The sequence below is a fragment of the Dunckerocampus dactyliophorus genome, chromosome 12 (genome assembly GCF_027744805.1).
Source record: "Dunckerocampus dactyliophorus isolate RoL2022-P2 chromosome 12, RoL_Ddac_1.1, whole genome shotgun sequence".
Lineage (NCBI taxonomy): Eukaryota > Metazoa > Chordata > Actinopteri > Syngnathiformes > Syngnathidae > Dunckerocampus > Dunckerocampus dactyliophorus.
This window is the reverse complement of record NC_072830.1, coordinates 9,835,388-9,863,331: the sequence shown is the minus strand read 5'-3', so window position 1 is coordinate 9,863,331 and position 27,944 is coordinate 9,835,388. Positions and strand designations below refer to the sequence as shown.

General features: G+C 43.7%; 1 protein-coding gene across 6 annotated transcripts in view; it reads left to right on the top strand.

Moving 5' to 3' along the window:
* nectin1b (nectin cell adhesion molecule 1b) overlaps positions 1–27,944 on the top strand; it is a 163,369-nt gene that overhangs the window by 38,970 nt on the left and 96,455 nt on the right. For all 6 annotated transcript variants that reach the window (XM_054794081.1, XM_054794079.1, XM_054794083.1 and 3 more), the window contains exons 2-5: positions 14,070–14,441; positions 15,865–16,164; positions 18,168–18,285; positions 21,130–21,281. In XM_054794081.1, the coding sequence (XP_054650056.1) occupies positions 14,070–14,441; positions 15,865–16,164; positions 18,168–18,285; positions 21,130–21,281 (942 nt within the window). The remainder of the gene's footprint in view (positions 1–14,069; positions 14,442–15,864; positions 16,165–18,167; positions 18,286–21,129; positions 21,282–27,944) is intronic.

Sequence of the window (27,944 nt, the reverse complement as noted above, 5' to 3'; positions counted from 1 at the left end):
TGTGCTTCCCCCATTCTGCTTAAAAAGTCCCACAGCATCAGTGGCAGGTTGGATGCCCACAAGTTTTTTTATGCATGGACTGCGTGCTTGTCAGGGGCCTTGAAGGAGCCACACGGTGACAGCGTTGTTCCAAAGCGCTTGATTTACTGGATGTGTGAGAGCGAACACGACGCAGCAAAGGACTCCCAGCTGGAGAGCACATGCGGCAGAACACAAACGCGGTGGTGCGATGCGGCGAGCATTCCAATGCTCGTATGTATGTGGAACATGGAGCCCGAGTCGCCTCGCAGAGCCAGGCTGTGGTCGTGGTTTAGGAAACGCCGCAGGACCGGCCTGGGAGTCCTGCCAAGAGGCGAGGAGATTTACGATGAAAACACACATGAAAACAGAGAGCTTGGCAGACCAGCTGAACGATCGACGTCTGTGTGTTCCCGCACGGACATGTGTCCACACCGCGCTCATCTTTTTGTTTGCATGGAGAACTTGCTGTGGGTTTTATCTTAACATACTGAAACCTGAGATCATAGCCTCTTTCACACAGAGATCACACATTTATCAGCCTGTGCCTTTTACACAGAACCCAGCAAAGCCCAACATTGTTGCAAGTCTCATACAGCAACACGGAAAACACAATCACAAAATGAATGCTTGACTTCATCGCCCCGATAATGGATATCTTTTTTATATCTCCTTTTTTTTAATTTAGATTTAACTGCACACCTGGAGGTACGAAGGACTGGAACCAATTAGGATTTGATCAATTTACCTTTTGATTTGTCCTCATCAAATATCATGACTACTATGATTATACTACATTACTACGACCACATCACTACTATTGGGAGAACCAGAGTATAGAGCTGAGGGAGCCACCTGCTGTGGCCCAGCAAAGTGCCTCGTATTCGGGCACACCCTCCAAGCAGCCGGGGTACCACTACGGAGGTCAGGAGAAGCGGAGTGTAGAGCAGGAGGAGCCACCTGGCGTGGCCCAGAAAGGTGCACTGTATTCGGACACATGCTTCACGGAGGTCTCCGGCAAACCTTTTGCACTTTTCAAACTCTGCTGTGCTGGCGTTTTTGAGGTGGCTGACAAGGTTTTTTGTGTTCCCCCCCCCCATCACGAAGCATTTGGTACAACGTCCGTCCTTTTAAAGTGAATGTTTGTTTACAAGTGACCTCAGGGGAAGTTAACGTCACAGGCAGGAGAAAAAAGGAGTGCTTTATTTGCTGTGGAGCGTTTTTTTAAATGATCAGCTCTTTTCGATGTTATCTGATTGAGCGGTATGACGTCATAATTCGGTCACATCGGTCCAGTAGTTGTCGTGCGCCCCTACTTTCAACACACCAGAGTGTCATTAATGCGTTTTGGGTTCTGCTTCTGTTTATGTCGCCAATCGCTTTTGATAAAGGCACCGCCCTGACCCCGTTTGTGCTATCGGGAAGCACTGATGAGGATGAAAATGATTTCAAAAAGAAGATAAGGTGAAATAAGTAACATGGAAGTGGATCAGCTTAAGATCGTGCGCACGTTCCGAAGCCGACGACAGAAGCAGGAAGATAATCCAAGCCTAAACGAAACGACCGCGAGGCCATGCTGGTATCGTAAATGTGTTTATTTGCACTTAATTCTGCTAGCGTACGCCGGTGTGACGCGCTAAAGACTTCATGAACGGGTCGGGCTGGAGGAGGAAGAGGAGGCGTTGTTCCCTCATGGATGTGCACGCTCTGTTTTTTTTTTTTTTTTTTTTTTTTACTGTTATTTCACACATCTTTCAAAATGTAGGATATACACAATTTCCTTCACCAGTGGAACTCCCAGGTGACTTTTTTCCACTATCGATTGCTGGCGCCGCTTCTCTGGTTTTAATAAAAGCTGCCGGGTAAGCAGCCGTGCTCGGCAACACGCGCGCACGTTTAACCTTCACTGGAAAAAGGAACGCAGGTCACACGGCCAAAAAACATTCTCACTCTCGACCATTTCTGAAGGTCACCTTGCAGGGAGGCTACACGTTTATTGTGTGTGTGCGTGTGTGTGTGTGTGTGAGGGTGCGTATGTGTATGTGTATCTGTGCGTAGGGGCATGTGTGTGAGTGTTTGCATGTGTGTGTGCGTGCATGTGTGTGTGCATGTGTGTGTCCATGGTGTGCATGTGTGTGTATGCGTGTGCGCACACAGGTATGATATGATCAATATCAATATTTATGTATTCTAAAATGATATCAGTCATATGTTGTCATATATATTCCATGCATGTGGCCCTCCTATAGTATTATAAACATTTCCAATTCAAATGATGGTATTCTATACTAATACTAATACTTTAGTAAGTTAGAGACGTATTGTCCACCGTATTAATGAATGAATATGACAAAGTGAAATATGTGGCATATGTGTGTGTAAATAGTTTATGATTGGCAGTCTTTGTGAGCTTCTTGTGTGTTGTTTATGTTTTATTATGCATCAGATTGTTTTATTAGCGTTTTGCCATCTTTACCATGTCCGAGCCTCATTCGCCTGTCATGATTTTTCCTTGTTTTTATGACGTTTCTGTTCTGCTTTGGTAGCACTTGCCTGTAACAGGATGCCTGACTTCCTGTTCCTGCTGCTGTCAGGCGGGACGGTGGGCCGCCTTTGCCACCTGCTCGTGTTTGTGTGTGGTGGACTTTTGTTCAGCTCGCTGGTATCAGGGGTGATGTCATCAAGACCGCTGTTTGCTTTGGGTCGTAGCACCGAAACCATTGCGGGTCGTGTTTGCTTAAGCTGCAGGGGAGACGGGGGAGGGGCGGGGGCAGTTTAATTCCTTTTTTTTTCTTTGCCTATCTTTGTCGTAGCTGTGGTCAAAGACGGACTAGTAAAAGTCGTGTCAAATAACAGAAATATGTGTTCATGAACAAAGGTGGTAAACATCGTCTCCATCGTTTCTTTGTTCCCCTTTGGAGGGAACACCCGCTTTATGACGTCATGAAGAAAAAAAACCTAAAGAAAAGCACACTTGGCTGCACATCGTAAAATGGGAGTTCTGTCAGTCACTTACAGATGCGGGAGCTGGAAGTTTCCTCAGCGAACCCAGCATGATGTTCCTTCAGCATCACGCTAGTGTTGTCCTGTCCTGCTACTTCTTGCCACTACATCGTATGTGTTGAACAGCCGTGGTTCCCAAACGTTCCACAGTCGCGTACCCCTTCAGGCAATTGACTTGAAGCCGTGTACGCCCGACTAGTGCACACTTAAAAAAACATAAACCATGAAATTGAACCATTAAACATGATTCATTGGTGAATTCATTTTATAGTAAGCATGGTCAAACTTTGATACAAGTTGTACACGAGCGCGAATAAATAGATAAGATGTGAATTCCCATAAGTATTCGTCCTATGTATCTTTTCAGCCGGCTGTCGGGATCTTTCCCATTGAATGGGCGGAACTTGAGCTTCACTTTTGTCCGCTTGCAATCGCTATGATTTAAATCTGCATATTAATTTGACACCAAATTGAAAGGGAAAGTTGAACAAACATGATAAAGCGGCGTCCAAAGTACAAAAAGACATACAAGCAGCGATAAAGCCTCGTTTTCAGGGGAATCTCCACTCTCTCATCCTGACACGCACATACATTTGCGGGTTTTCCCAGCGCGGGGGTTGGCACAATATAAGTTAACCCAACACAATCGTCAAACGTACTTACTTGTTCATAGAACTCACGCAGCGCAATGAAGAACTTCATGCCGTGTCTCCTTCCTTCTTTCTGCTCTCTGTGCTGTGAGGCGTTCAGGGGCGAGAATTGCGAGTGTTAGGCGCTAATTGTTTTTCATTTTGATTCACGTACCCTCAGTGACAATTAGCGTACCCCTCGAGGTATGCGTACCCCACTTTGGGAACCTAGGATATCCACGTCAATTATATGTTGCATGCGTGTATACAGTATGTCAGGGCAACCTTTACTACCCAAAGAATCTTTTATGACATCGTGAAGAAAAACCAGGCTTCGCTACACATGCTAAAATGGAGTTCTGTCAGTCAGTTACAGACGTGGCAGCTGTAAGTTTCTGATCATGTTGTTTTTCTTCAGCGAATGTGCGAACCTAGCATGACGTTACCGTGTAATGTTAGCACTTTAGCGTCATGTTAGTGTTGCCAGTGTTTGTGTCCTCCTTCATGTTGCTACGTTGAATCTGTCATATGTTATATGAGTGTATCTGTCAGGGGTCGGCAACCTTTACTATGCAAAGAGCCATTTTGCCCCCTCGTATACGAAGGAAAAATAGTCTGGAGCCACAAACGTAACACAATTTGAGTCTTTTTTTCATTTTACCCGTTCCAGCAACAGGATACAACAAACTTGAGTGCAGGTTGCGAGGCCTTTTTCAGTCCTTCCTGTTATTAATTGGTGTAAAATGAAATTAAAACGCGGCCCACTTTAGTATAATCATTTTAAAAAACGTAGTTGCACCCCGGCAGTTGTAAGAATGTACTCATGGTTAGCTTACCGCAGGGATGGCCTGCTCAGGAAGCCCCCTGCAGGTAAAGGCAGACCTTAGACGTGGATGTGATCCACATCGAGGCTGAAGAGCCGCATGCGCCTTCGGAGCCACAGGTTGCCGACCCCTGGTATCAGTTAAAAGTACACAATGGCGGAGACACACACAGCTCATTAGCATTAAAGCTACACACACACGGTAGGGTTTACTATAAGCACTTTTAAAGTGTCTGAATTCTCGCACCAAGGCGAACACATGACACGCACTTAAAGTTATGAACAATATGAGAGAGTTAAAGCTGCTCCCGGGGTTTCTGTTCATGTGTGTTTATGTGTGTACGCTCCCAAGCGGTGGTTGCCGCGGCAACGGCACATGCCGCAACATGAGGTGAGAACGGGCCTGCACGTACGCGCCCATCGACCCGAGCGCTGATGGGAACGCAGCACGCCGCCATTACGTCGCCGTCTTCGCTGTCGCTCTCCCCGCAATAAAACAACAAAACAAAAATGCCGTCAGGAGCCCATCGAAGGCGGCCCGTCAAGCCGGGAAGTCGCCCAAGGCTGTAAATATTGTCGCTAATCATTAACATTTACAGCACGGCAGATGCTACGCTGTCCTCAGCCAGTGGAGCGCTTCAAGTGGGACCATGAGAAACATCTGCTGCTTCTTACCTGTTTGCTGCGTCACATGACCTAGCATCATCTTTAGGGAGGGACACCATCAAGGAATCCATCCGTTTTCAACCAGGCTCAACAAGTTTGTTGCCTTAAGGGGACCGCAGAAGTAGCAAAGCACTTCATGTTAATGCTAATGCTAACTGAAGTCGCTGTCCAATGAAAAACATGAAACAAAACACCACAAATATTCGCATAAAAAGTACAAAAGAAGTACATCATAGACATTTAGGAAGAAAGGCTTCCACCAGACGTAAATCATTGTCTTCCAAAAATCAATGTACTTCCAAAAAGGAACGGAGGGTTTGTTGCCTAAAGGGGCTGCAGAAATAGCAGAACACTTCATGCTAACGCTAATGCTAACTACATTTGCTGTCCAACGAAAAGCAAGAAACAAAACCCCACAAATATTTGCGTAAAAAGCACAAAAGAAGTGGAAATGTGGAGATACGGGATTTTTGTAGCACTGTGACAAGAAATCCATCAAAAATGAATTAAATTGCCAACGATACCAATGATATCTGCACACAGCGATTGTTTGATAATGAATATTTTGGAAGGAAGGCGTCCGCAGTACATAAATCATTTGTTGTACTTTCTTATCATAGCGTAAAGAATACAAGACATTCCATTCATGTATTAATTACATCAATTATTCATTTAAATAATGTACTTATTAATTAAAATGAATTAATTGCATTATAATTTAAATTACAGAAGAAATAAGTACATTTAATTATAATTAAAATTATTAAATCATTTATTTTAGTTCTTAATTTAAAATAATTTATAATTTAGTCATCAATTTAAGTAATTAATTAATTAATTTGAAACCCTGAAGTATATTGAGGATATTGAGGTCGCGGGGTGATTTCCAATATAGCCCAGCTAGCATACAGCGACAGAAAAAACATAGACAGAGACAAAATCATATAAAATATGTGGAAAAAGGTATTTTAAACAATAAAAAAGAAGTCAAATAATAAAAGCGTTCAAATAAATGATGAATTTGGAACAGGAAGCCTCGGGCTGTGCCTCGTCTCCCGAGACCACATTAGCTTTCTTTTTTTGAAATAAGGCGTTTATGTCTGACCAGAGAATATGCAACATAATACACGCACACGGACACGATCGCGCACCTCCCAACCATCTGGAACTGATATCAGGACATTTATGATATCAATTTGCTATCATTGCAAAGCTCATCATCTGCATCATCTTCCTCCGGCTGCTAATTTATGGAGCAAAACCTCCGAGAGTTCTGGCATAAATGTGACAAAGATTGCAATTTGCCGTCACGGTTTGCCGAGGCCGTGAGAACGTGACAAAGAAGAAGAAAGTGATTGCGTCTCCGTGAGAAGCATCTGATGAAGCTCATCACGCTTTGGTTGCTTGCTTATTATTGTCACTTTTTATCACATGTGCAATATCGAAATAAAATCATCTTTTTACAACTTGACACAGAAAAATAGCAATTTTCTCAGAGCATTACCCGTTTGTTTCTTTTTTTTTCTTATTTTCTTATCTCATTTTAGCCCAAAATATCATTTTTGTTCGATTACAACTTTTTAATAAAACAAATATGATCTACTTCAACCTTAGACGTTATTAATATGTTATTATATTTTTGTATTAATTAATAAAAGAATAAAAATATGATGAATTATTAATTACTAATAGAATTATAAATAATTATAAATAAATTATACTTAGAAATTATAATTATATAAATAATAATAATTATAAACAATTCAGACTTTTTTTTACTTACATTTTTACTTACAACTTTTTCATGAAAATATATAATATAATATATATTATATATATAATATAATCTACTTCACCCTAAAATATACTGTACTACTTTATTATTAGCATAATATATTATTAATATATTATTGTATTTCTAATTAATTAATAAAAAGTATATCATTCATTATTCAATAGTAATATCATTAATACATATTAAAATGATTTTCCTTACAACTTTTTCATGAAACTATATAATATAATATATATTATATATATAATATAATCTACTTCACCCTAAAATATACTGTAATACTTTATTATTAGCATAATATATTATTAATATATTATTGTACTTCTAATTAATTAATAAAAAGTATAATTCATTATTCATTAGTAATATAATTAATACATATTAAAATTAATTTTCCTTACGACTTTTTAATAAAAAAAATATGATATACTTAATCCTCAAAAAAATAGTACTTTATTATTACTTATTAGTACTATATAATACTATATAATGTACATGTTCCCTCGGCGGGGGATAGGTTCCCAAAATAGCCTGCAATACGTGAAATCGGCGACGTAGCCCACTTTATTTATTTTTACAATGATTATAAATGTTTTAAGGCTGTAAAACCCACCAAACACTTTGTACACTTTTCTCACAGGCAATAACATTTTCTCACATTTCCCGCTTGTTTAAACACTTTCAACAAAGTTCAAACCTTGGTTGGAATTTTAATGATCAACATTCATGACCAACACAAGAAATTAAGTCATTTGCACTCCTGTCACCGTGCCTTTTCGTCCAGGCTATCCTTATTAAAACATATCGCTGCAGACGAACCAAAGATTCATTTACAAGCTAGCAAGCTGGCGATGACACAGGAGACACGGCAGGGCGGTGCGAAGGAGGTTGATTGACAATGGTCTACAGCCAATCAGGACACAGGAAACAATGGCAGTGCAGACAGACGAGAGAAGGAAGAGACAGGCACTCAGTTCTTCTTAAAGGGCCAGGCACGGCCTGTAACGCTGTAATAAAAACCAAAAAAATAAGCAAAACAGCGAATCCACGAACCTGCGAGGGAACACTTCATTGTACTTCATTGTAATAAAATACTCCATGTACTGTATACTAAATCAAGTTAAGAGACGGCACACGTCTGAAAATCCATTTACCTGACACTGGTTTCTTTTATAGCAGAATATTTGAATTCGACTTTAACTGTGTTATTATGAGCAAATGAGGAGTTGCGTTCAAAGACACCACGTCATTTTAATTGAATTCACATGTTTTGAGTGAATTTTCTGGGATTTCTGAACACGCTTAAATGCCGCATATTGTACCTCCGCATTAAAGGTTACAAAGTGAGCGATAAGAATATCCATTTATTGTTTTTCTTTGCATTTCTGTTAGTTAGACCACACATACGCGCACGGTAAAGACGTTGTTGTGACGTTCACAGTGTCCCTGAATGCATCTTGCGGTCTGTCTCGTGACAATGAGGAAGTGTCGTTGCAATGACGAATGGACTAGAGACGTGTTTGTGTGGCACGGCTTGAGTATGAGTTCATTACTTCAAAAATGTACGTAATTAAAAAAATGTAACGGAATTAAATAAATTAGATGCCGCCATTGACGCTCTGTTTTTGACAGCCGCCATTATTTACATTTTATTTTTTAATTAATTGATTAACAAATTTAAAAAATATAATGAATTATTGATGAGTAATATAAGTGTACATATTAAAATTAGGACTTTTTTACTTACAGCTTTTTAATGAAAAAGATCTACCTCATCTTCAAAATGACTATTATTAGTGTTGTATAACGTTACTATGTTATTATTTTACTTAACGAATAAAAAACTAAATAAATATGAATTAATTAGTCATATAATTATACATGATTAAGATTATGACTTTTATTTACTAACATTTTCGCTTAATTACAACTTTTTAATCAAGAATATACAGTATCGTGTATTTCATTCTTGAATAAATAGAAATAAGTGGCTCATGTGTGGCCGTGAGTGAATGAGGATGGCCTTCATGGTCGCCGTGGGAACGGCAAGCACGTTAAGCATTCATTATCCTGAGCGGGTCAGGCTGCCTTTGATCCCGCCCACTTCAAAAATGAAGGAAGTGTTGTCGCTAACGTTCATCACTGGCGCAAATGCAGCGGAACACTTTTGATGTCGACGTCTCGCTAGCTATCTCTCTAGGCCGCGTCTTTAAACGGTCGACATGAATGAAGCGTCGCCTGTGAAATACGTGCACGGCCGTGCTTCGTCTGCGGCCTGGCTGGCGTCTTCAGCAGTGAATTATTCCCAACTCTGCCACAAATGACTTTCTTCTGGGATCAGTGCAGCGGCAAACGAGCCAGTAATTGTCTTTTGAAAACGGCGTTGGCAAGACGAGCTGCCAAGGAGCGCTTGTTTTATGGAGAGGGCTGGCCTGCTTTGCTGTTGTTTTATGTCAAAAGGAGACACTTTCACACCGACTGGAAAAGCTGCGTTCTTTTTTATGGGGCTGTTCTCCATTAGAGACACACTATTCAGAAGTCAACCTGCTTCTGATGTAACATCACCGCCGTAACAGAGGAGGGACAGAGGAGGGACAGAGGAGGGACAGGACCTTTGTCCCTGCAATTCTGTTTATACTGTATACTGTATATATATATATATATATATATATATATATATATATATATATATATATATATATATATATATATATATATATATATATAAATATATATATATATATATATATATATATACATATATACATACATACATATATATATGTGTATATATATATATATATATATATATATATATATATATATATATATATATATATATATATATATATATACATACACATATATCTATATACATACATACATATATGTGGATATATATATATATATATATATATATATATATATATATATATATATATATATATATATATATATATATATATATATACATACACATATATCTATATACTTACATACATATATATAATATATATGTATGTATAGATATATATATATATATAGAGATATATATATATATAGATATATATACGCATATGATACAGATATATACACACACACACACATACTGTATATATATATACTGTACACACATACTGTATATATAAAATATGACTTTAGTCCGTTAGACCTTCCATTATTTTTGTTTTGCTGAAGAAAAAAATGTATGTATGATTATTAAAAAAATATATAATAAAACAGACTTTATTCATGTAAGATTACTTTTGATTTTAAATGAAAAGAATATTTATTTTTGGAAGCTTCATTCTCGTATTAGGACTTCCTTTTCTGAAAAAAGTTTTAAAAATATATTTTTTTACATTTTTTTATTTTTGTAAATTTTGTAAATGTAAATATTTACATTTTTTTTTAATGAAAAGAATATTTATTTATTTTTGGAAGCGTCATTCTCATATTAGGACTTCCTTTTCTGAATTTTTTTTGTTGTTTTTTTTACATTTTTTTTATTTTTGTAAATATTGTATTTGTAAATATTTACTTTTTTTTAAATGATAAGAATATTTATTTTTGGAAGCTTCATTCTCGTATTAGGACTTCCTTTTCTGAAAATATACATTTTCTTGTAAAATGATATTTTTCACCAAAAACTGCTTTATTCCAATTAAGATTCTTGTAAAAAAAAAAAATAATAAAATCTGAACAAAAAAAAAAAAACACGTTAATTCTTGCTGGATTACAAGTTAGTTTTATTAAAAATCCTACCTTCTCGTGAGATGCTGAATATAGTATCTATGTATTTTACTCACAGTCATTAGTAGTGATTGTATTGTAGAAATATGACGATAGATATTTGAGCTTTTTGTGTGCGATGGTGAGAAAGGATGGCAGCGATGTGAACGCTGGAATCCAGCTGCAAATCTTCCATCTCCACATGAAAGAAGCCGCTGGAGTTTGTCTTCCATTGCGGGTCGTTATCAGACCTCTCTGCAGCGCTCCGTGTGCGCCTGATGGTTTCTGATGGCGCCGGCTTCTGTTTGCCACATCGGGCTCTGTCTAAATGTTCCGCCGGGAGGCTGGTACCATGCACCACTTCTATTCTGATGTTTTCCTGCAGCCTTCCTGATTTGTCTCATTTGGAGTTGCACCGGTTGCCAGGTGGCTGCTGTCGTTCATGACTTGAGTGAGGAGCAATCGCGTGACTTAATGACGCATATCATTTAGAGTCTTTCTGTTTCGTTTCTATTACAGTATAAATTGTTTCTCTTATCATGAAGAACTTGCACGGCGCGATCACATGACTGTGACTATGCCCCACCTCTTCCGATCGTGTCAAACTTTAGCACACTAGGGCCCTGTCCACACGGGAACGCTCCTGAGATATTGTTTTGGCAAGATGGCAAAAAATTGCGTCCACACTGTGCCGGATTAGTAAATAGTTGCATCCAGGAACCACGTGACACACCAAACCATAGAAGAAGAAAGAACGCATGCATATAAATCCATCATCTTCCGCTTTCTAAGGCTCATCTAGACTTACGACAAAGTGGAATTACTTCTATGAGTCACAAAATATCAGAAAAATGTCGGATGGGGTGAGTCATGTCCGTCCAAATTATTCAGATATTATGTTGGCTTCAGGTCAAAGCTCACTTCTGGTCACGTGACCGTGACGGTTCAGTGATGTCATCGTTTTTCGTAAAACAGCGGTTGCGGTTGTCTGCATGGAAATGACAAGCAGGTGTTTTCAGATTTTCTCACTCAGGCACCTGGCACCCTGGGACGGGCCTCGTGTGAGTATGCCCAAAAGGTTGTTTCATGCTCCTAACATGACGTACACCTCCCAATAAACCTAGGCTTGCGTTGCGGTGAAGTGGACCGTAAATGCTGCGTTTGCTGGGTTTGAGTGGCTCAAGAGGTGGAACAGGTAGTCCAGAAACCAGAAGGTTGGTGGTTCGATCCTCGCTCCCAGTCACCGTTGTTGTGTCCTTGCGCAAGACACTTCACCCACCTTACCGGCGTGGCCGTAGGTGCTAATTTGCATTTCCAGTTCCAATAGCGCTCACTGTCTCTCTTTAGTTGCCCTTGTTCACTAGCGGCAAAGGACTTTAACAAGCTAAATAGGGGAGTGTCGTGGTAAAACAGCACCCCTAGTGTTTTGCTATGGAATTGCAAGGACTCTGCAGAACAAGGATCTAGGCGACTACGCAGAACCATCCAGCAGCCCTAAATATCCTCCCCCTCCTAGATCTCTCAGGAAGTCCGCCAGTTGCAGCTCACCTCCTGACAGCGATGCAGGCTGCAATTCGCTGCAGCGTCAGGCGAGGACTTCCACTCTTTTATGGGAGTGGAGTCCCCCGTGGGCGCCCCTGGCCCTCCAGCAGCAGGGATTTGGGCTGCGGAATTATGCAAACTCCCTTTTGGTTTCCATGTGTGTGAGTTTGAAAGGAGGGAGGGACTGCAGCATTTCTGTATTGTTTTTCAAAGCCCCCCAGCCGGCAAATTGGGTTTGCCATTTGAGAAAATATCACAGACGAGTCGCACCGAGCGCAAACGCAAGCGGAGATAAAGCTGGGCCCGAAGGTGCGCAAGGACACAGGTGTTCCTCCAGGTACACATGACAAGGTTGCTCGCCCCCCCTGTCAAGCCGCGTTAGCGAATCAATCTATCATCTTCAAGTGCCATGAGACCAAATCTCCGCAGTCGTGGTCGGAGGGAAATGAAAGATGATGCGCGCTCGCTAACTCGAAAAGGTTGTCACTTAGTTTCTCTAGCGTGGAGGCGTCGGCGGCGACGGCCATGCTTGAGCAAAAGCTGTAACAATGCAAAGAAATGATCCTTCGCCACGCCGCCGTCCCTCACGGGCCGCCACCAGCCGCTCCGCAACTGCTGATGTGGAAAATAGCAAATAAATACATGGACACGATGCACTCCTGCTGATTTACCGCCCGTGTCGTTGTGCAAATGTGACAGTTTGACGCACCAGGCAGGCGGGGGCGCCGTCATGAATACGTCCCAGAGGAAGCGTTGCCGCTCATCCGATGTCAATGAAAGCTTCTTTCACCAACGACAACAACTTCCTTTGTGTCACTTTCTACCACTTCAATCACACACACCACTCCACATGATGACTCGTTTACATTCACTTTCTCCGAGTCCGGGCCCGTACCTTGGCTGCCTGGAAATACCAGGGGGTGTCGGGGGCCAGGATACGGGACATCATCATGAATCAGGGCGTGGTGTCGAGATAAGACCGGCGCGTCTCTTTCCAAGATAATAACAAGCTTGTTGTTGCACTGAAGGAACAAACACACACATCTCACCTAAACGTTCACCTTCCTATGCTGATACTTCACTACACACACTACTTGGATGCACTACTCAAGTACTCCTATGCCATACTCAAGTACTTGGATGGAATACTCAAGTATTTCAATGCAGTACTTGTGTAATTGTATGCCATACTCATGTACTCAGGTGCAGTATGGAGCACTTGTATGCCGTACTGTTGTACTTGGATGCCCTACTTGTGCACTTGGATGTAGTATTTAAGTACTTGGATGCAGTACTGGAGTACTTCTATGCCGTACTCGTGCCACGTTAGCGTTTAGGGTTAGGGTTTTGTTTTTTCTTAGAGTGTGTGTGTGTGTGTTTGCTTCCATGCTGCCAGTGGAGCTGGCAGGTACTGAAGGATTTGGGAGTGAAAGGTAATTAAAATGACAAAGGTTTTACCTTCTCTAAGGGGCGTAGGGGCTGCTGAACAGACTTGGTTGTCCTTGTTCTCATTCATTAGTCATGCATTGGTTGTCGTCGGGCCCTCCCATCTCATCAGGAGCGCTAGATAGACCCGATGGACTTGGGATGAGGCTGCAGGAGGTGAGGATGATGTACGGAGCAATTTAGGAGGCATCGTTGGGACTGATGTGTTTCAGTGCATGCACAGTGGAACCTCTGAGCTTTGAAACCATCCTTTCCATCCTTTCCACCATCTCGTTCATGCAGACATCGAGCATGGCTTTAAGCACAACTGCAGTTTTTAACTCAATTATAGATGTGATTTTTCCTGACAATGCTGGCTTTCCATGCTTTCCACTTACTAAGTTCTTATTTTCATTCTCCTATGTGTCTCTTGTAGACGGCAGCGCTCAGATGGTCCAGATGGACTCGAGTAAGTCGGGCTTTGTTGGCTCCCAGGTGGAGCTGCGCTGCATCTTCATCAACAGCAGCCCGCCGGTGAAGATCTCCCAAGTCACCTGGCAGAAGCTCCTTAACGGAACCAAGCAGAACGTGGCCATCGCCAACCCGGCCCTGGGCGTGTCCGTCCTGTCGCCCTTCAAGGAGCGGGTCAGCTTCAAGCAGGCGGCGGTCCGTCACCGCACGCCCTCGCTGGAGGACACCACCATCGTCTTCTCCAACCTGCAGCTGCACGACGAGGCGGCGTACATCTGCGAGTACACCACCTTCCCAGCCGGCAACCGCGAGAACATGGTCAACCTCACCGTCTTTGGTAAGTACGACGCAATGTTGTTTTAAGCTAACCCTAAACCTAACCAGAGGAGTTGCAGGGATAGCCTTGTCCGGGACCCAGAGGGTCGTAGCGACATGCGCGAGCCAGGGCATCGAAGGTGGCTCTCTACGTATCTCTCTATGCACTCCCAGAGAGTGTTATGGGGGAGTCATTAAAATTTAAACCTAACCCTAACCTAACCCTAACCCTCGCTACCGTGTTGTGACAGTGTTTGCTAGCCTCTTTTTCCGCACCGTGACAGCATAAGCAACCTTTTCTGCGTCTAATGCTGAACGTTCTGCTGAGAGCAAAAAGAGAAGATTTCTTCCAAGCTGTGACCGGATGGGTTGAAGGTGGTCAGTCAAATTAGTCTTGAATGTTTTATTTTCCGCGTCAGATAACACGCAAGTCAAAAGGTACATCTTCGTCTTTATCCAACAGTTCAAAGAAAGGCCAAAGTCTCCGCTGCCAAAAGAACCGCGTTTGAACCCCTCCAGCGTGCCGCCTTTAGCCTCCACTCTCAAGCCGTTTGTAGAAAGAGAGTCAGAGTTTGTGTTAGCGCGACCTCCGCTGATGACTGGGTCGAGTGCGGACGTCAGGCGTGATGATTGGGGTGGTGACTTGTCCTTTTCAACGCTGGAGGCACACAAGCACGTTTTTTTCTATTTTTTTCACTGAAAAAAAGCAGGAAGGCACCACAGAGAGCGGTCAATAAAATTGGCAGACGAGGCTGGGATCAATAATCCACTTGAGGGTGCATCATCTCATCTTGCAGGCCATCTTTCAAGGCTTTAAAATGATGATTGGGTGAATTACGGTTGCAAAAACAGACTGGAAATAATCCAAAGCATCACCACTCACACACGAGCGTTCATACCGTATTTCTAGTCATTCGGATTATTTCTTTTGCGCAAGACTATCATTAATCACGTGCCAATCACACGGATGAAATGTCTTTATTATGCAGACGAATTAAGAAGTGCCTGAGTGTGCTGTGGTTTTTGCTTTGGGATTATTTTGAGTTATTCGAGTGGGAGTCCACCCTGAAGTGGCCCCAGTTGCCAGGGTGCACCTTGTGTCCCTGAGCCTCAGTGGTGTGTTTTGGGCCTGGATCAGCTTGAAGAAGCTGCAAGCACGTCGTGTCTGCATTTAGCAACATCACGCCTGCCTTTTCATGTCCTAAGAGTGGATTGCTAATTGGAAACCCCCAAAGGATTCAAATGAGATGAGTGTGCATTTGGGCCGAGTGGGGGGCTCCATCTGTGAGAGCTTTGCTTTTTAGCTTTGAGGGGAGGAGGAGCAACTCGGCCTGATTAGAACTCTGCAGCCCCCCCGAGGGTGAGGTGCGCTTTTCATCACACCGGGCTTGGGTTTAATGAGCTTTAATCACACTTTTCACAACCGACACCCGCTCTCGTTGCAGCCCGCCCTATGACCCGCATGACCTTGACCACGCCCACCATCGTGGCCAGGGCCCAGCGCCGCAAGATGACGGTGGCCACCTGCGTGTCGGCCAACGGGAAGCCCCCCAGCGTCATCAAGTGGGACACCAGGCTGAAGGGGGAGGCCACCTTCCAGGAAACCCGCAACCAGAACGGCACGGTGACGGTGCGGAGCAACTACGTCATCGTACCGGGCCGGGAGACGCACAAGCAGAAGCTGACGTGCATCGTGACGTATCGCAACGAGAGGTTCGCCGACAGCGTGGTGCTCAATGTGCAGTGTAAGAATTTTTATTTTCCACCAATCACAACTGTTTGGAAGGATGACTGTTATGCTAGCATTGCTAACCTTATCCTTGATGCAGTGACGTAATTACAGTTACTACCTGTCTGTATGGGGGGAAAAACCCATGCTTATGGGGGGAGGTGTCTATTACCAGGGTATGTATTGGAATAATTAAACAATGTCAATAAAAATCTATAAATAGAAAAGCATAACTAAAAAGGTAGCGTGTCGCACACAACGCTGTGGAGCGACAGTTTACTGGAGTCCTAGTTGCTGGAAAAAATACACAAGTAATCATTAATACTGCGGAGGGAACGTTTAAGACACGATGATGTCTATTAGGGAGTTATGAGGTCTTATATACTGTCACGAAAATATGTGCCTGTGTTTGCTCTTATAAAATCTTCTAAAAATGGTAAAGATCGGTCATTTCGGTTCTTGGTGGACATGTTGCTGAGTAAATAAAATCATTGAACGATTGCTTCCATAGTTGTCGCCGTGTGCTGGTGGATGTTGTCATGTGACTCGCTGGCTTCAGTTGACTGTCAACGAGGAAAAGAAAAGCAACGAATGAGCTTCTCAGTATGCACCCGCGTCCCTCCTGCTAAATAAACATTCAGCTTGCCTCCCTTTGGTTATGTTTCAGCTTTTATATAATATATGTATTGTGCAGTGGAATATAATCAAAATATAATATTTGTTGTGTCGTGAAATATATTGCAGCACTGCAATTAGCATCTTTCAAAGGCCAATTGAACGCGTTCACTAAATGAGCGAATATGTTCGGAAAATAGCTCGCACATCAAATCACAAAGTCGGCTTGTATTTGCTTCTTATAAATCTCCCATTTGTGTCACATATTTATAATACATCTATTCCAAAAAACAGTGGACAAAATGGACGATATATCAAGTAGAAGTTTCCTAATGATGATTTCCCGTCAGAGTAAGAATGGTGTTTGTGTTTTATTAGAAATATCTGACTAAACACACGCAAGATAGATGAGTTTCACATAAAAATGTTGAATTATCTCCGATCATTTCTATTTCACACACGGGATGCGCATTTGATTAAAGGCTACGTCACAACCGGATGCACGATTTTGCCGTGTGATTTTTTGTGTTCCCCAAATCGCTGCGTTTTTTGGGGGGGCGGGGTTTGCTGGTGGAGACCGTAGTTGTGGTGAGTAAGATGACCGTGCATCCAACAACCTGTAAGTGGAACGTGCGTATCACGCACCAAATCTGATGCCGTCGCTTCATTGGTACAGCCAACGCACGAAAGTTGTAACATCCGTCAAACTTGCAGTAAAAGTGACTGATCTTGCGTTCCATGCGGGCATTTTGGCCAAACCTGACACCAGCAAAACGTACAAAAGACACACGTTGTCCATACGGACGACACAGAAAGACGTACGAAGTGCATGAGTTTGTCTTGCATCCAGAAAACAACTGAAGCACCCGTAAAGTTTGTTTGACATGACAAAGAACCTCTGCGATCGGCCGTAGGAGCCTGTACGACCGATTGTGATCTAGGCTTAAATTATCAATCAATTCATCTATGAATTCTTATTTTTTATATCCTGTATTGTTTTGAATGGGACAGAGACACTCCCTCTGAGAGACACTCCCTCTGAATGTTCTTTTCCCGACATTGCAGGGTGTTTCAAAAGCATCAGATGGTAATAAAGATATCGTCAGGTCATTTTCTGAGGGGAAGTCAGTGTGCGTTCGGGTGTTCTACTAAGCGTATGTGTTGCTTGTTGACATTTTGACGAGTGGAGTCTTGCGCGTGTCAAACAGAACACAACATGTCTGAGTTTCACTCATCAACCAACTTTGGAGGACCGAGGCAAATTCCTGCCATTCCTCCTGCGGTTCTCCCAAAAGTTCCTCTGCTGCAAGTTGTGCATCGACACTTTGACAAACACCCCCCCCCCCCCCCCCCCCCCCCCCCCCCCCCCCGCACCCCCACCCCCTGTGTGTGCTTCTTTTGCAGATGAACCCGAAGTGAAAATCGAAGGCTTTGATGGCAACTGGTACCTGAACCGTCAGAACGTCCAGCTGACCTGCAGGGCCGATGCCAACCCCCCTGTCACCATCTACCAGTGGAAGCTGTGAGTGCCAAACAACACCTGACACAACACTTGATTACGTGTGCTGTTTACGTGCGGGTTTTTTAAATGGGAAAATGACGCGTTGTGGATTTTAGGAGTAGGATGTGAGTAGATGGTTTGTGTGCTTTCTTTGTTGTGTAGTGTAAAAGCAGACGTGTACGTCCTAATCTTGCAGTCACTTCAACACAAGAAAGACAACGTCTCCATTGTCCTCTCCAGAAAGACGTCTCCGTTTGTTTGTTAGTAACCAAGATAAGAAACACAAAAGAGGAACCTCGCCCCATCATGACCAACAACCAAACCAAACACTGCTTTTCTTTGGCCTTTGCCTTCTGCCTCTGGCCACTAAGTACTACCTAGCTATAGGTAGTACTAGCTAATACCTGCTCCTGGAGGAGCTAGTAAGTAGCACCTAGTAGGTATTACTGGCAAATACCTGCTCCTATAGCAAGTACCAAATAATACCTAGCCGGTATCGGCTAGTGTGTGAGAGGTATAAAGTAGGAGGTGGTATGTATTGTTATTGTCAGAGCTGTGACGTTCCTTGGAGGCTACAGGTAGGGTCTGAGGAGAGGGTGTACACGTAGGGTCTGAGAAGACTGTGCACAGGTTGGGCCTAAGGAGAGGGGTACCCCTAAGGACAGGGTCTGCAGGTCGGGTCTGAGGAGAGGGTGTACAGGTAGGGTCTAAGGAGAAGGTGTACGTTTGGGGTCTGAGGAGCGAGTGTACAGTTTGGGTCTAAGCAGAGGGTGTACCGGTAGGGTCTGAGGAGAGGGTGTACACGTAGGGTCTGAGAAGGGGGTGTACAGGTAGGGTCTGAGGAGAGGGTGTACAGGTAGGGTCTGAGAAGGGGGTGTACACGTAGGGTCTGAGGAGAGGGTGTACACGTAGGGTCTGAGAAGGGGGTGTACACGTAGGGTCTGAGGAGAGGGTGTACAGGTAGGGTTTGAGGAGAGGGTGTACAGGTAGGGTTTGAGGAGAGGGTGTACAGGTAGGGTCTGAGAAGGGGGTGGATGAGTTTGGTGTTCCCAATGAAGGACACAACATAAAAAGGTGAATTCTATTGATTTTGAATGACATCAAGTATTTTTTCCCTACAGAATAGGAATATTAAGGTATTATTTCCATTAAGAACCCTGTTGTTTTTGAGTATTATTTCTTTAGTCATTAGGTTTTATTCCTCTCAACACATCTTAACAAGAACCCTGTTGGTTTTGAAAAACATGTGATTGGAGGCGGCCGTTAGCCGAGGTCAAAGTGCATTGTCAAGCTTCCTGGGAGTTTTTTTCACATCAAAGAAAGAACCCTATTGATTTTCTGATGTCGTGTTGCATGGAGATGAATGTGCTGATGTCAGCCGTAATAAGCAAGCAGTCACATGACCGCAGTGCACGTGCTCTGTTGACATCTTAAGCAAAGAGGAGGATGCGGGGAGACATGAGGACGAGGAGACGTGATGTAGAAGGACGAGGACGCCGCAATGACGGATGGGACGGGACGGCCGTCGCTGGCTGAAAACAACACGCTAAATGTATTGTGAAGGTTCCCCTGGGCTCCGCTGTGGAGGTCAGCGCAAGGCTGGGACAGAACCATCCGGAACAGGCTGGCCCGATTGCGTCACTCGCAAGCACACACACGCACACACAAAGTAGAGGTGCAGGCTTTCATGTGACATCAGCAGAAAATCAACATCATTTCCCACAGGAAATACTGGAAATAACTCGCTCATCATAAAACATGTATGTGCAGCAATACAGTAAGAATAGGAAGTGCTCACTTTGTACCGAAGTGACATTGCTAATTGTATGCAAATGCTAACAGCTAGCTCTATGCTGAGTCAATGACCAAGGGACACTAAGAATAGGTAGTCACTAACTCGCTAGCTTTATGGTGATTAATGAAATAGCAGACACCTTGACTTGGAGGTCGCTAACTAGCTGGCTTCATGGTGATTAATTAGCTTAGCCTGGACATGGAGAGCGCTAAGAGCTGGTTTTGCATTGGTTGAAGTTGCTAATGATGCTGTCAAAAGCTGGCCAGCAGTGTTATTGTGGCCGGGCGGTTAGCTGACGGCAATATGCAGTTGCAAACTATTAGCTTCATGGTGATGGAAGTCTTGCCTTCTTTTGTAAAGACAAAGTTGCTGTGGCTAAAAAGCTAACTGGTATCATCATTCCATCCAAATGATTCCTTGATGTTTACAATATGTATATGCTAACAGCTAGCGTTAGACTGAAAAGTTAGCAGATGCTCCTGTTTGCAGTAGTACGAGTTAGCAGTCACTGAGCTAAGATTTAGCTTGAACGAAGCACTTCAGGTTGCTAGCTGGTAGCGATATACTGAGTGATTATGCTAAACCCTGCTCAATGCCATTTTGTCATGTTTTTCTGAGAAAGTCTTCTTCTAGCTAACAGCGGCTAGCATGTGCCGCGGTCCAATCCTTGGCTGACACAGGAAATGGCTACTTGTGGTTGAAAGTTGATGGGGTCCAAGGGGTCCTTTGTAAAAGGTCACCATAGCAGAATAGAATGGAGGTCTACCCAAGCGTGACCGCAAAGTGGACTAAGAAGGCAAACACCTGAGGGGCTGACCCGTCCCTGACCCACCCTCGCTCTCATTGACAGCTTATCAGTGGATCAGCCAAACGTGGACAGGAAGTAAGCCCCGCCTGGCAGCTTGTTTAGTATTCCAGAGGCGCTCCCTAAGGCTGCAGCTGACGTGTTAGCACCTGCTGGGGTTCTACCATGATGGATGATGGCGGTGATAACATGCTAGTCACTGCTGTACTTCATATTGTCCCTCATTTAGTGCCTTCTAACGCCAACTCTTTCTACTTTGTGGCAGCTTGAACGGTTCACTGCCGAGCAACGTGGAGATCAGGAACAACAGCCTGTTTTTCAAGGGTGCCGTGACCTACGACCTGGCCGGCACGTACGTGTGCGACGCCACCAACGGCATCGGAACGCGCACCGGCATCGTTGACGTCAACATCACAGGTAAGCCGAGACTGTAAACCGTGGCGCCGTCGGCTTCCGCTCTCTGGCATGGCTTGCTTCTGCTCTGAAGAGCTCCGCCCTCTTCCTCTCTTCAGCAGTTACTAACTTTACTGTTAGCGCTTTCTGAGACACTGCCGCTGGCTTTACATTGAGTGAGTGGGTCGTGGTTAGCACAGACTAAGTGAGTGATGTCGCTAACTGTTTGCCAGTGCAAGATGGTAGCAGGTCGCAGTTGATTTTTCAGTGATTGATGTTTGCACTTGGTGCTATTACACTGTCTGAGTCTGGTCTTAGCTGGTGCTGACAATATGCTAACAGCTAGAGTTAGCAGATGCCATGTAGTTGTGGGTGGCTTTCGGGTGGCTAGCAATGTGCAAATGGTAGCTGGTAGTGTTAGCCCAAGGCTAAACTTAGGAGTTTCTGAAAGCTAGAATTGTATGCGAATACCTGCTTGATGTCTGTAACTGCTAGCATAACGTTTTAAGATGACAGTCACCAAGAATAAACATAGCTATCTTAGCAGTGATGTAATTAGCGGTGGGTATTTTTCATTTTTTCTCTAAAAAGATACAGGATTTTCCTTGGACAGCAACAAAATGCTAACTTTTATCACTGAAAATTAGAAGAATAGTTGCTAAAAGCTAGCCGAGCGCCGGCCGGCTATGTAGTTAATTAGCTTACTGTTGCGAACAGTGTGTAGTTTTTAACAGCAGTGCCTGAACAACAGACATTGTTAATGTCGGATTTTGCTCATGTGAGGTTGTATAAAACATATATTTGGAGTGACGAAATGCTAACTTGAATGGAGTTGCTACAAGGTGATGTGATTTCTTTGCTCACTACCTGGAATAACGTCAAAGAATGCATTGATGGAAGTGATTCAGCCCCTTGGCGGTGGGCAGGCTGTGGGATTGTGCGATACGCGCTACTTCCTGGTCTGGTATCAGAGTGTGGACTTCCTGGGAGGCATGCTGACTCACACTGAATGTCCAACAGCTGCGTCTTTGTGTTGCTATTCTTTCCCAGCGAGGGTGTACGGGGGGGTTGGTGATGTCACCGCCCCGCATTGTGTGATAATTCAGGTGTGAGAGGCTGCCGTTAGTCACCAGACAGGAAAGTGAGGAAGTCATCAGCCAGCAGGAAGTAGCGGTGCTGAGGCTTGTAAACACACAATACGTGCTTTCACCAAGACAACACCATTTTCTATTTCTTTTGGGGGGGGTTTAAACGCAGGCTTTGTTCTTTGTTGCCGTTTTATTGAGTCAACAGTGCGTGGACCTGTTGAAGCACATTCACCTGTGTGTTTGCGTACACGATTTCTACCTTTCCCTTTGTCCCTTTGTTGTATTCTAGCAGGTCACTTGCTGTGTCTGCCTGGCTTTTTAAGAACAAAAAATATAAATTGTTGTTACTTGCCGTTCAAATGCTTACCTGGCAGTGAAACTAAGCTAACGCACGGCTAGTGTTGCGACATGGCGGCCTGTCAGCGCGGGTGCTTGCTGTCTGATGTGGCGAGGAATGCGATCTTGTCAGAACATGGCCGCCACCGCCACTCCCCCTCCACCTACCCTCATAGCCACCTCTCACTCACACGTGCAACACGAAGACATGGCCACAATATGCCTGACTTTCCAGCTGAGACTGTAACCTTGCACACTGCGGGTCTGGGCTCGCCCTCATTGCGCTATCACGCTAGCACATGATGACATTTCCTGTCGATTCTCTAAAAGGCCCCAACATACTTGTTACTCTCTGACTAGTGTTTGGCTAAGTGTATGAAGCTAAAATCGTGCTAACTGGGCTTGCAGATTCTGCAGTTAGCAACAGCTACCTGAAAGCTAGCTTAGCCATTGCAAATAATATGCACTTGTGTCGTTACTGTACCAAGTATGTGATTAGCAAATGAAAATACAAAGCCGCTAACAGCCAAGCTTAGCCGGTAATGTGCAGTCGCTAACAGTGACTAGAAAAGAATAAATCGTACTGTATATGTAACAGCTAACAGCTAGCAGTATTCTAATGACGATCGTGGTAGCACTCTGTCAAACAGTACGGTACGAGGTTTAATACAGTTGCTGTTTCCTGAATGGTTAGCAGATAGTGGCAATATGCCGTTGCTAACAGGCATAAAGTCATTTCAAGTTGCTAACACTTTGCACTTAACATTAACGGGCTTCCTCGGTTCGTCTTTAAAAGAAAAGTGCACTTTTTGGGGAATTTTGCCCATCAGCCCATCATCTACAATCAAATGTTTCTATTAACAAATATGTGAGGCATGAACACGCGTCTTTCTCTTTTCTGTGTATTCGAAAGAGAGAAAAGAGTCCGCATGAGGGAGCAAGCAAGGCATGTAATGGGACGCACCTATTTTGACTATAAAGCCCTCTAAAAAACAAGGTTTTCAACAAGGTTTTATGGTTTTATATCCATGTAGTAGCAGGTGCATTCATGATACCATGTAATACTTACAGTATTTTGCTCACTTTAAGCATTAGCGGGACTTCCTTCCTGGGTGCATTGATTTCACATAGCAACATAGCAAGCGTTAACTTTTCCAAACTCAAATAGCAATGGCGGCAGCTCCAATATGTGGCGTTGCCTTTCACTAAGTGGCCTGAGGCATTGTGAACAAGTGTGTGGTGAAGCTAGCCGGTGCGGTGTGGCAAGGTGTCACTACGCCAATAAAGTAGTTCTTGGGCGTAACAATGTTAATAGCAATAAGAATAGCAATGTCGCTGTAGCTTGGGTAGTATGCAGGTCACATTGTGTGCATTTTTGGAGCTTTTTTCAGAAGGCTTTGTTGGGGGAGTAGGTATAGATATTAACGTGTGCTCATGTCTCACATAAGGATTGTGGATCATGGGCAACATTTGTTAAAAAGTGCACTCTTCCTTTAAGTTCAGGCGAATGGTCACTCTTTTGTCGTTTCATTGTTCTGACTGTTTGATGTTTGATTATTAAATAACATCAACATTGTGTTGCTTTAAAGGGCAGAAATTCAATCATTTAGTGTTCGGTCAATAAGTCATTCATGCCCGGCATTTTCCAGCCCGCTCCAGTTGAGAAAAATAGTAAAATAGTAGAAAGAGTAAAAAAAAAAACAATAAAAAACGCAATGTCTGACGCCTATCAAGATGGCAGCACTGCGACGTGCATAATGCATGAGCGCGGCGACAGCCGACTGACACAGCAATATGCACCTGCCAAGGAAACACCCCCGCTTCCAGTTTTGGGGGAGATAAAATGTCCGAGACAAGCTGTTTGGATGGGAGGAAATGTGTTTTCTCGCACGGGGGAAGCGGCACTGATGGAGCACTTTAGGCAGGCAAATTTTAATCAAGCTGCTCACTTTGCAGCCAACCATTTGTTGGAGTGTCAGCGTGGAAGATAGCGCCTTGTTTCAATTAGTTCGGGGACGGCGTCCACCGTGGCGAGCGGCGTGCACCGGGTGCGTCTTAAACGACTTGGAGGAACGCAAGTGAGCGACGTTTGAAGGCAGAGTCACCACAAACAACCAAGACCAGTACGGGACATCACGATTGGACAGGAAGCAGTGTTGTATTAAAAATGGATTTTGGTTTTTATTACGTTTTGTTACAATTTCTAATCACATTTGTCAGCGTTTTTCATGTAACGTACATTTTTCTAAACATCACGGAGCAAATGTATGTTTTTGCAAACCAGGAAGACAATTTCCAGGTAAACCTAAAATGTTGTATCAAAGACGCTTTAGTGGGTAAAACGAGCCTAACGAAAGTAAATATCAGAGAATTTAGAGTAATGGATGTACAGTCGTCCCTCGCCACATTGCTGTTTGAACATCGCTCCCTCACTCTATCGCAGCACTAATTGATAAATAAGATAAATAGATATGTAGTATTCAGGTCACCAGGTGTCAGCGATGTTACACTGCATGTAGTCAGCCATGGCATGTCCGACATAATAGAGTGAATAAAAAAAAAAGCCCTCCCATGCCGTGTGGAAGTGGTACGTTTTTGGCTTCTTACTTTGTCCTTCTTCCCCACTTGAAACATTGAAACACTTTTTTAAAGTTTAAAATAAATAAATTGGAGGCTCAGTAGTTAGCTTTGGTAGCATGCTATGCCAGCAGTGGCCATCTTTTTTGTCCGTGCAGTGATCCCGTAACCTGCGCATTAGCATTGTGGTGTAAACAAAGAATATCGAATCCTACTTTGCAGAAATTGACTTATTGCAGTCTGGTGTGGAACCAATTAACCGCCTTAAACGAAGGCCGACTGAAACACACGTTTTTGTAAACAAGTTTACGTATGTGTTTTACGCATCAAAGACAACTGCTTGTATTTTAATGACCCAAACAAACGTTTTACAAACAATGAAGACCATTTTCGTAAACACGGACGGCAAACATCTTGCGTGTTTCATCGAGTGGTCGCGGTGTAAACATCACAGAGATTTTAGTGTTTTTAATAAAGCAAATGTATTTTTTTTCTTTCCAAAACACAGTTTTTAACTAACCTAGCTTGAGAGTTAAGGTTTCTGAACAAACCTAGCATACCTTTGTTGGGGGAACAATGAAGACAATCGAGTGTCTTTAACCAACGGGACGTGCGTGTTTTCAAAACGGGCATTTTCCACACAGAAAGTTAGTGTTTCAAAGCCGGACCCTTCTTGCTGTGAACCACTCCACAGCCGCCGCGCAGCTTGATGCCATTTCAAAGAAGGAAATCAGCCTTTCATGACGCTAATCGCCTTGAGAACAATGGCGCTCTGTTTGTGCACGGCGGCAAACAAATGGTTGCTGCCGTCTTCATTTTCTCGCCATCGCAAAGAGTCGTGATGAACGTCCTCTCTGTCGGCCTTCCAACCGCGCCATCATCGCTGCGCTCTCCTTGTCTTTTGTGGCGTAGTGTCGGGGAAAAACGTGGTAACGTTTCTCGGCCTCGGAGTGACTTGATGCCGCAAGGTGATCTTTTTTTTTTTTTTTTGAAGTGGTAGCACATTATCAGGATGAGGCATGGAGGAGGATATCAGATCAGTGAAGGTTCAGCTGGGAGACTAACCGTCTGGAAACGTTCATCCTCCACTTTCATGCGCTCTTGTGTTCCGGTCTCGCCGTTTCCTCTAAAAAAGCGTGGAAATGTCAGCGACCGTGTGAGGAGAAACCTCTTCACACCTAACGTCTGCATTGTTTTAGGCGCGGTACTCGGGATGAGCGGGTACACTACGATCTGTTTCTGTGTCTGTTCACCCATCTAAATGATCCACAGCTCTACTCGGACTGGGCGGGGCATAAACCGGAAGTGGGCGTAGTAATGTAGGTGACGTAGACACAAATGCAGTTGACAATAGCAGCCGAAGCAGCACGCTCATGGTTAGCGTCGCTGAGCCATGTGGCGCCACCCCGGAAGCAGTTCAGAGTCGTGACTCAGATCGGTGACGCTGATTCTTCTGAGTTTTTTTTCCCGCTGAAAGAAGAGAGTCTAAAGTTTCTTCATATAGTTTTAATGTTGATGTAGTGCTAAAACATGGCTGGCAGTCAATGACTCAATGATAACAACACAATTCATAGCCGAAATAAAATACTCAAAGACTCAAAAGAATCCAAGCCCCCCCAGTACACTCAGTCATGTGCAACTGCCAAAATTAAACCTTAGAATAGAAGTGGTGGAACAAGTAAATGATCAGCATGAACGCAGGCCAGCGGGGGCCGGGGGGTAAGGGGGAAATAAGTCCATCGCGGTACAAGTGGTGGAGTGTGAGGACGAACTACTGTAAAGCAAGCTTGCAAGTCGTCCTTCCTCCCTATGTGACTGACAGCGAGGATGGCTTCCTCCCGTGTTCCCGCTCGCAAACACCATGTGACGCCATGGCGGTGTTCATTTTTATCAGCCGCCTTCGCCGCTCGTCTGGAAATGAAAGCGTCCAGGAGTGGGCGTCACGGTGTGTGTCAACATGGAAGTCCTTCCATTTGCCCAGGTCTCCCCGAGCAATGTGAAATTTGTTCTTCTCCGCCTGTCTCAATTTGCGTCCGTCTCAGCCCACGTATTGCACGCGGTGCTCTCGCCAACTGGCGCGGTGCCTTGCATTATTCATGCATCCAAAGGCCACATGTGTGCGTCTTGTGTACCATTACACGGCAGCGCGTCGGGCAGAGTGTCTGCTGCGTCCTGGCCTCGTCGCTCTCCGAGAAGCTCTTTAGAACCTTGTCTGATCGTGCAAACGGGTTCCCACGGGCTGATGGCGGAGCAGCGCTTCTTCGCTGCGGGAGGCGCTGCTCCTGCCAGGATGGCGCCTCATTATCCAAATGAGGCTTTAGCATGAGACGCCGCAGACACTGAGCATGTTAGCATGCTCTGTTTACTTCAGCTAGCTAACATTAGCGCCACTCATGATACATTTGTACAACACCAAAAAAAACCCGTTCACAAAGACCTCCAAAAACCACACGGCAGTTTGCATGCAAGGCCAGTGGGTGGCGATCTCACTTCATGGTGGTGTGACAAAACTTGCACTCTGAATTCAGTTTTTCAACATCTTAATGTGAGTGAATTATTTTTTCTTATAAAAATAGTACACTTGGTACACTTTTTTTCTTAATATTACACAAAATCATACAACAAAATAGGGAAATATAATACCATTGATAATAAAATCATTGTCATAATGCGAGTGTTCACAGAA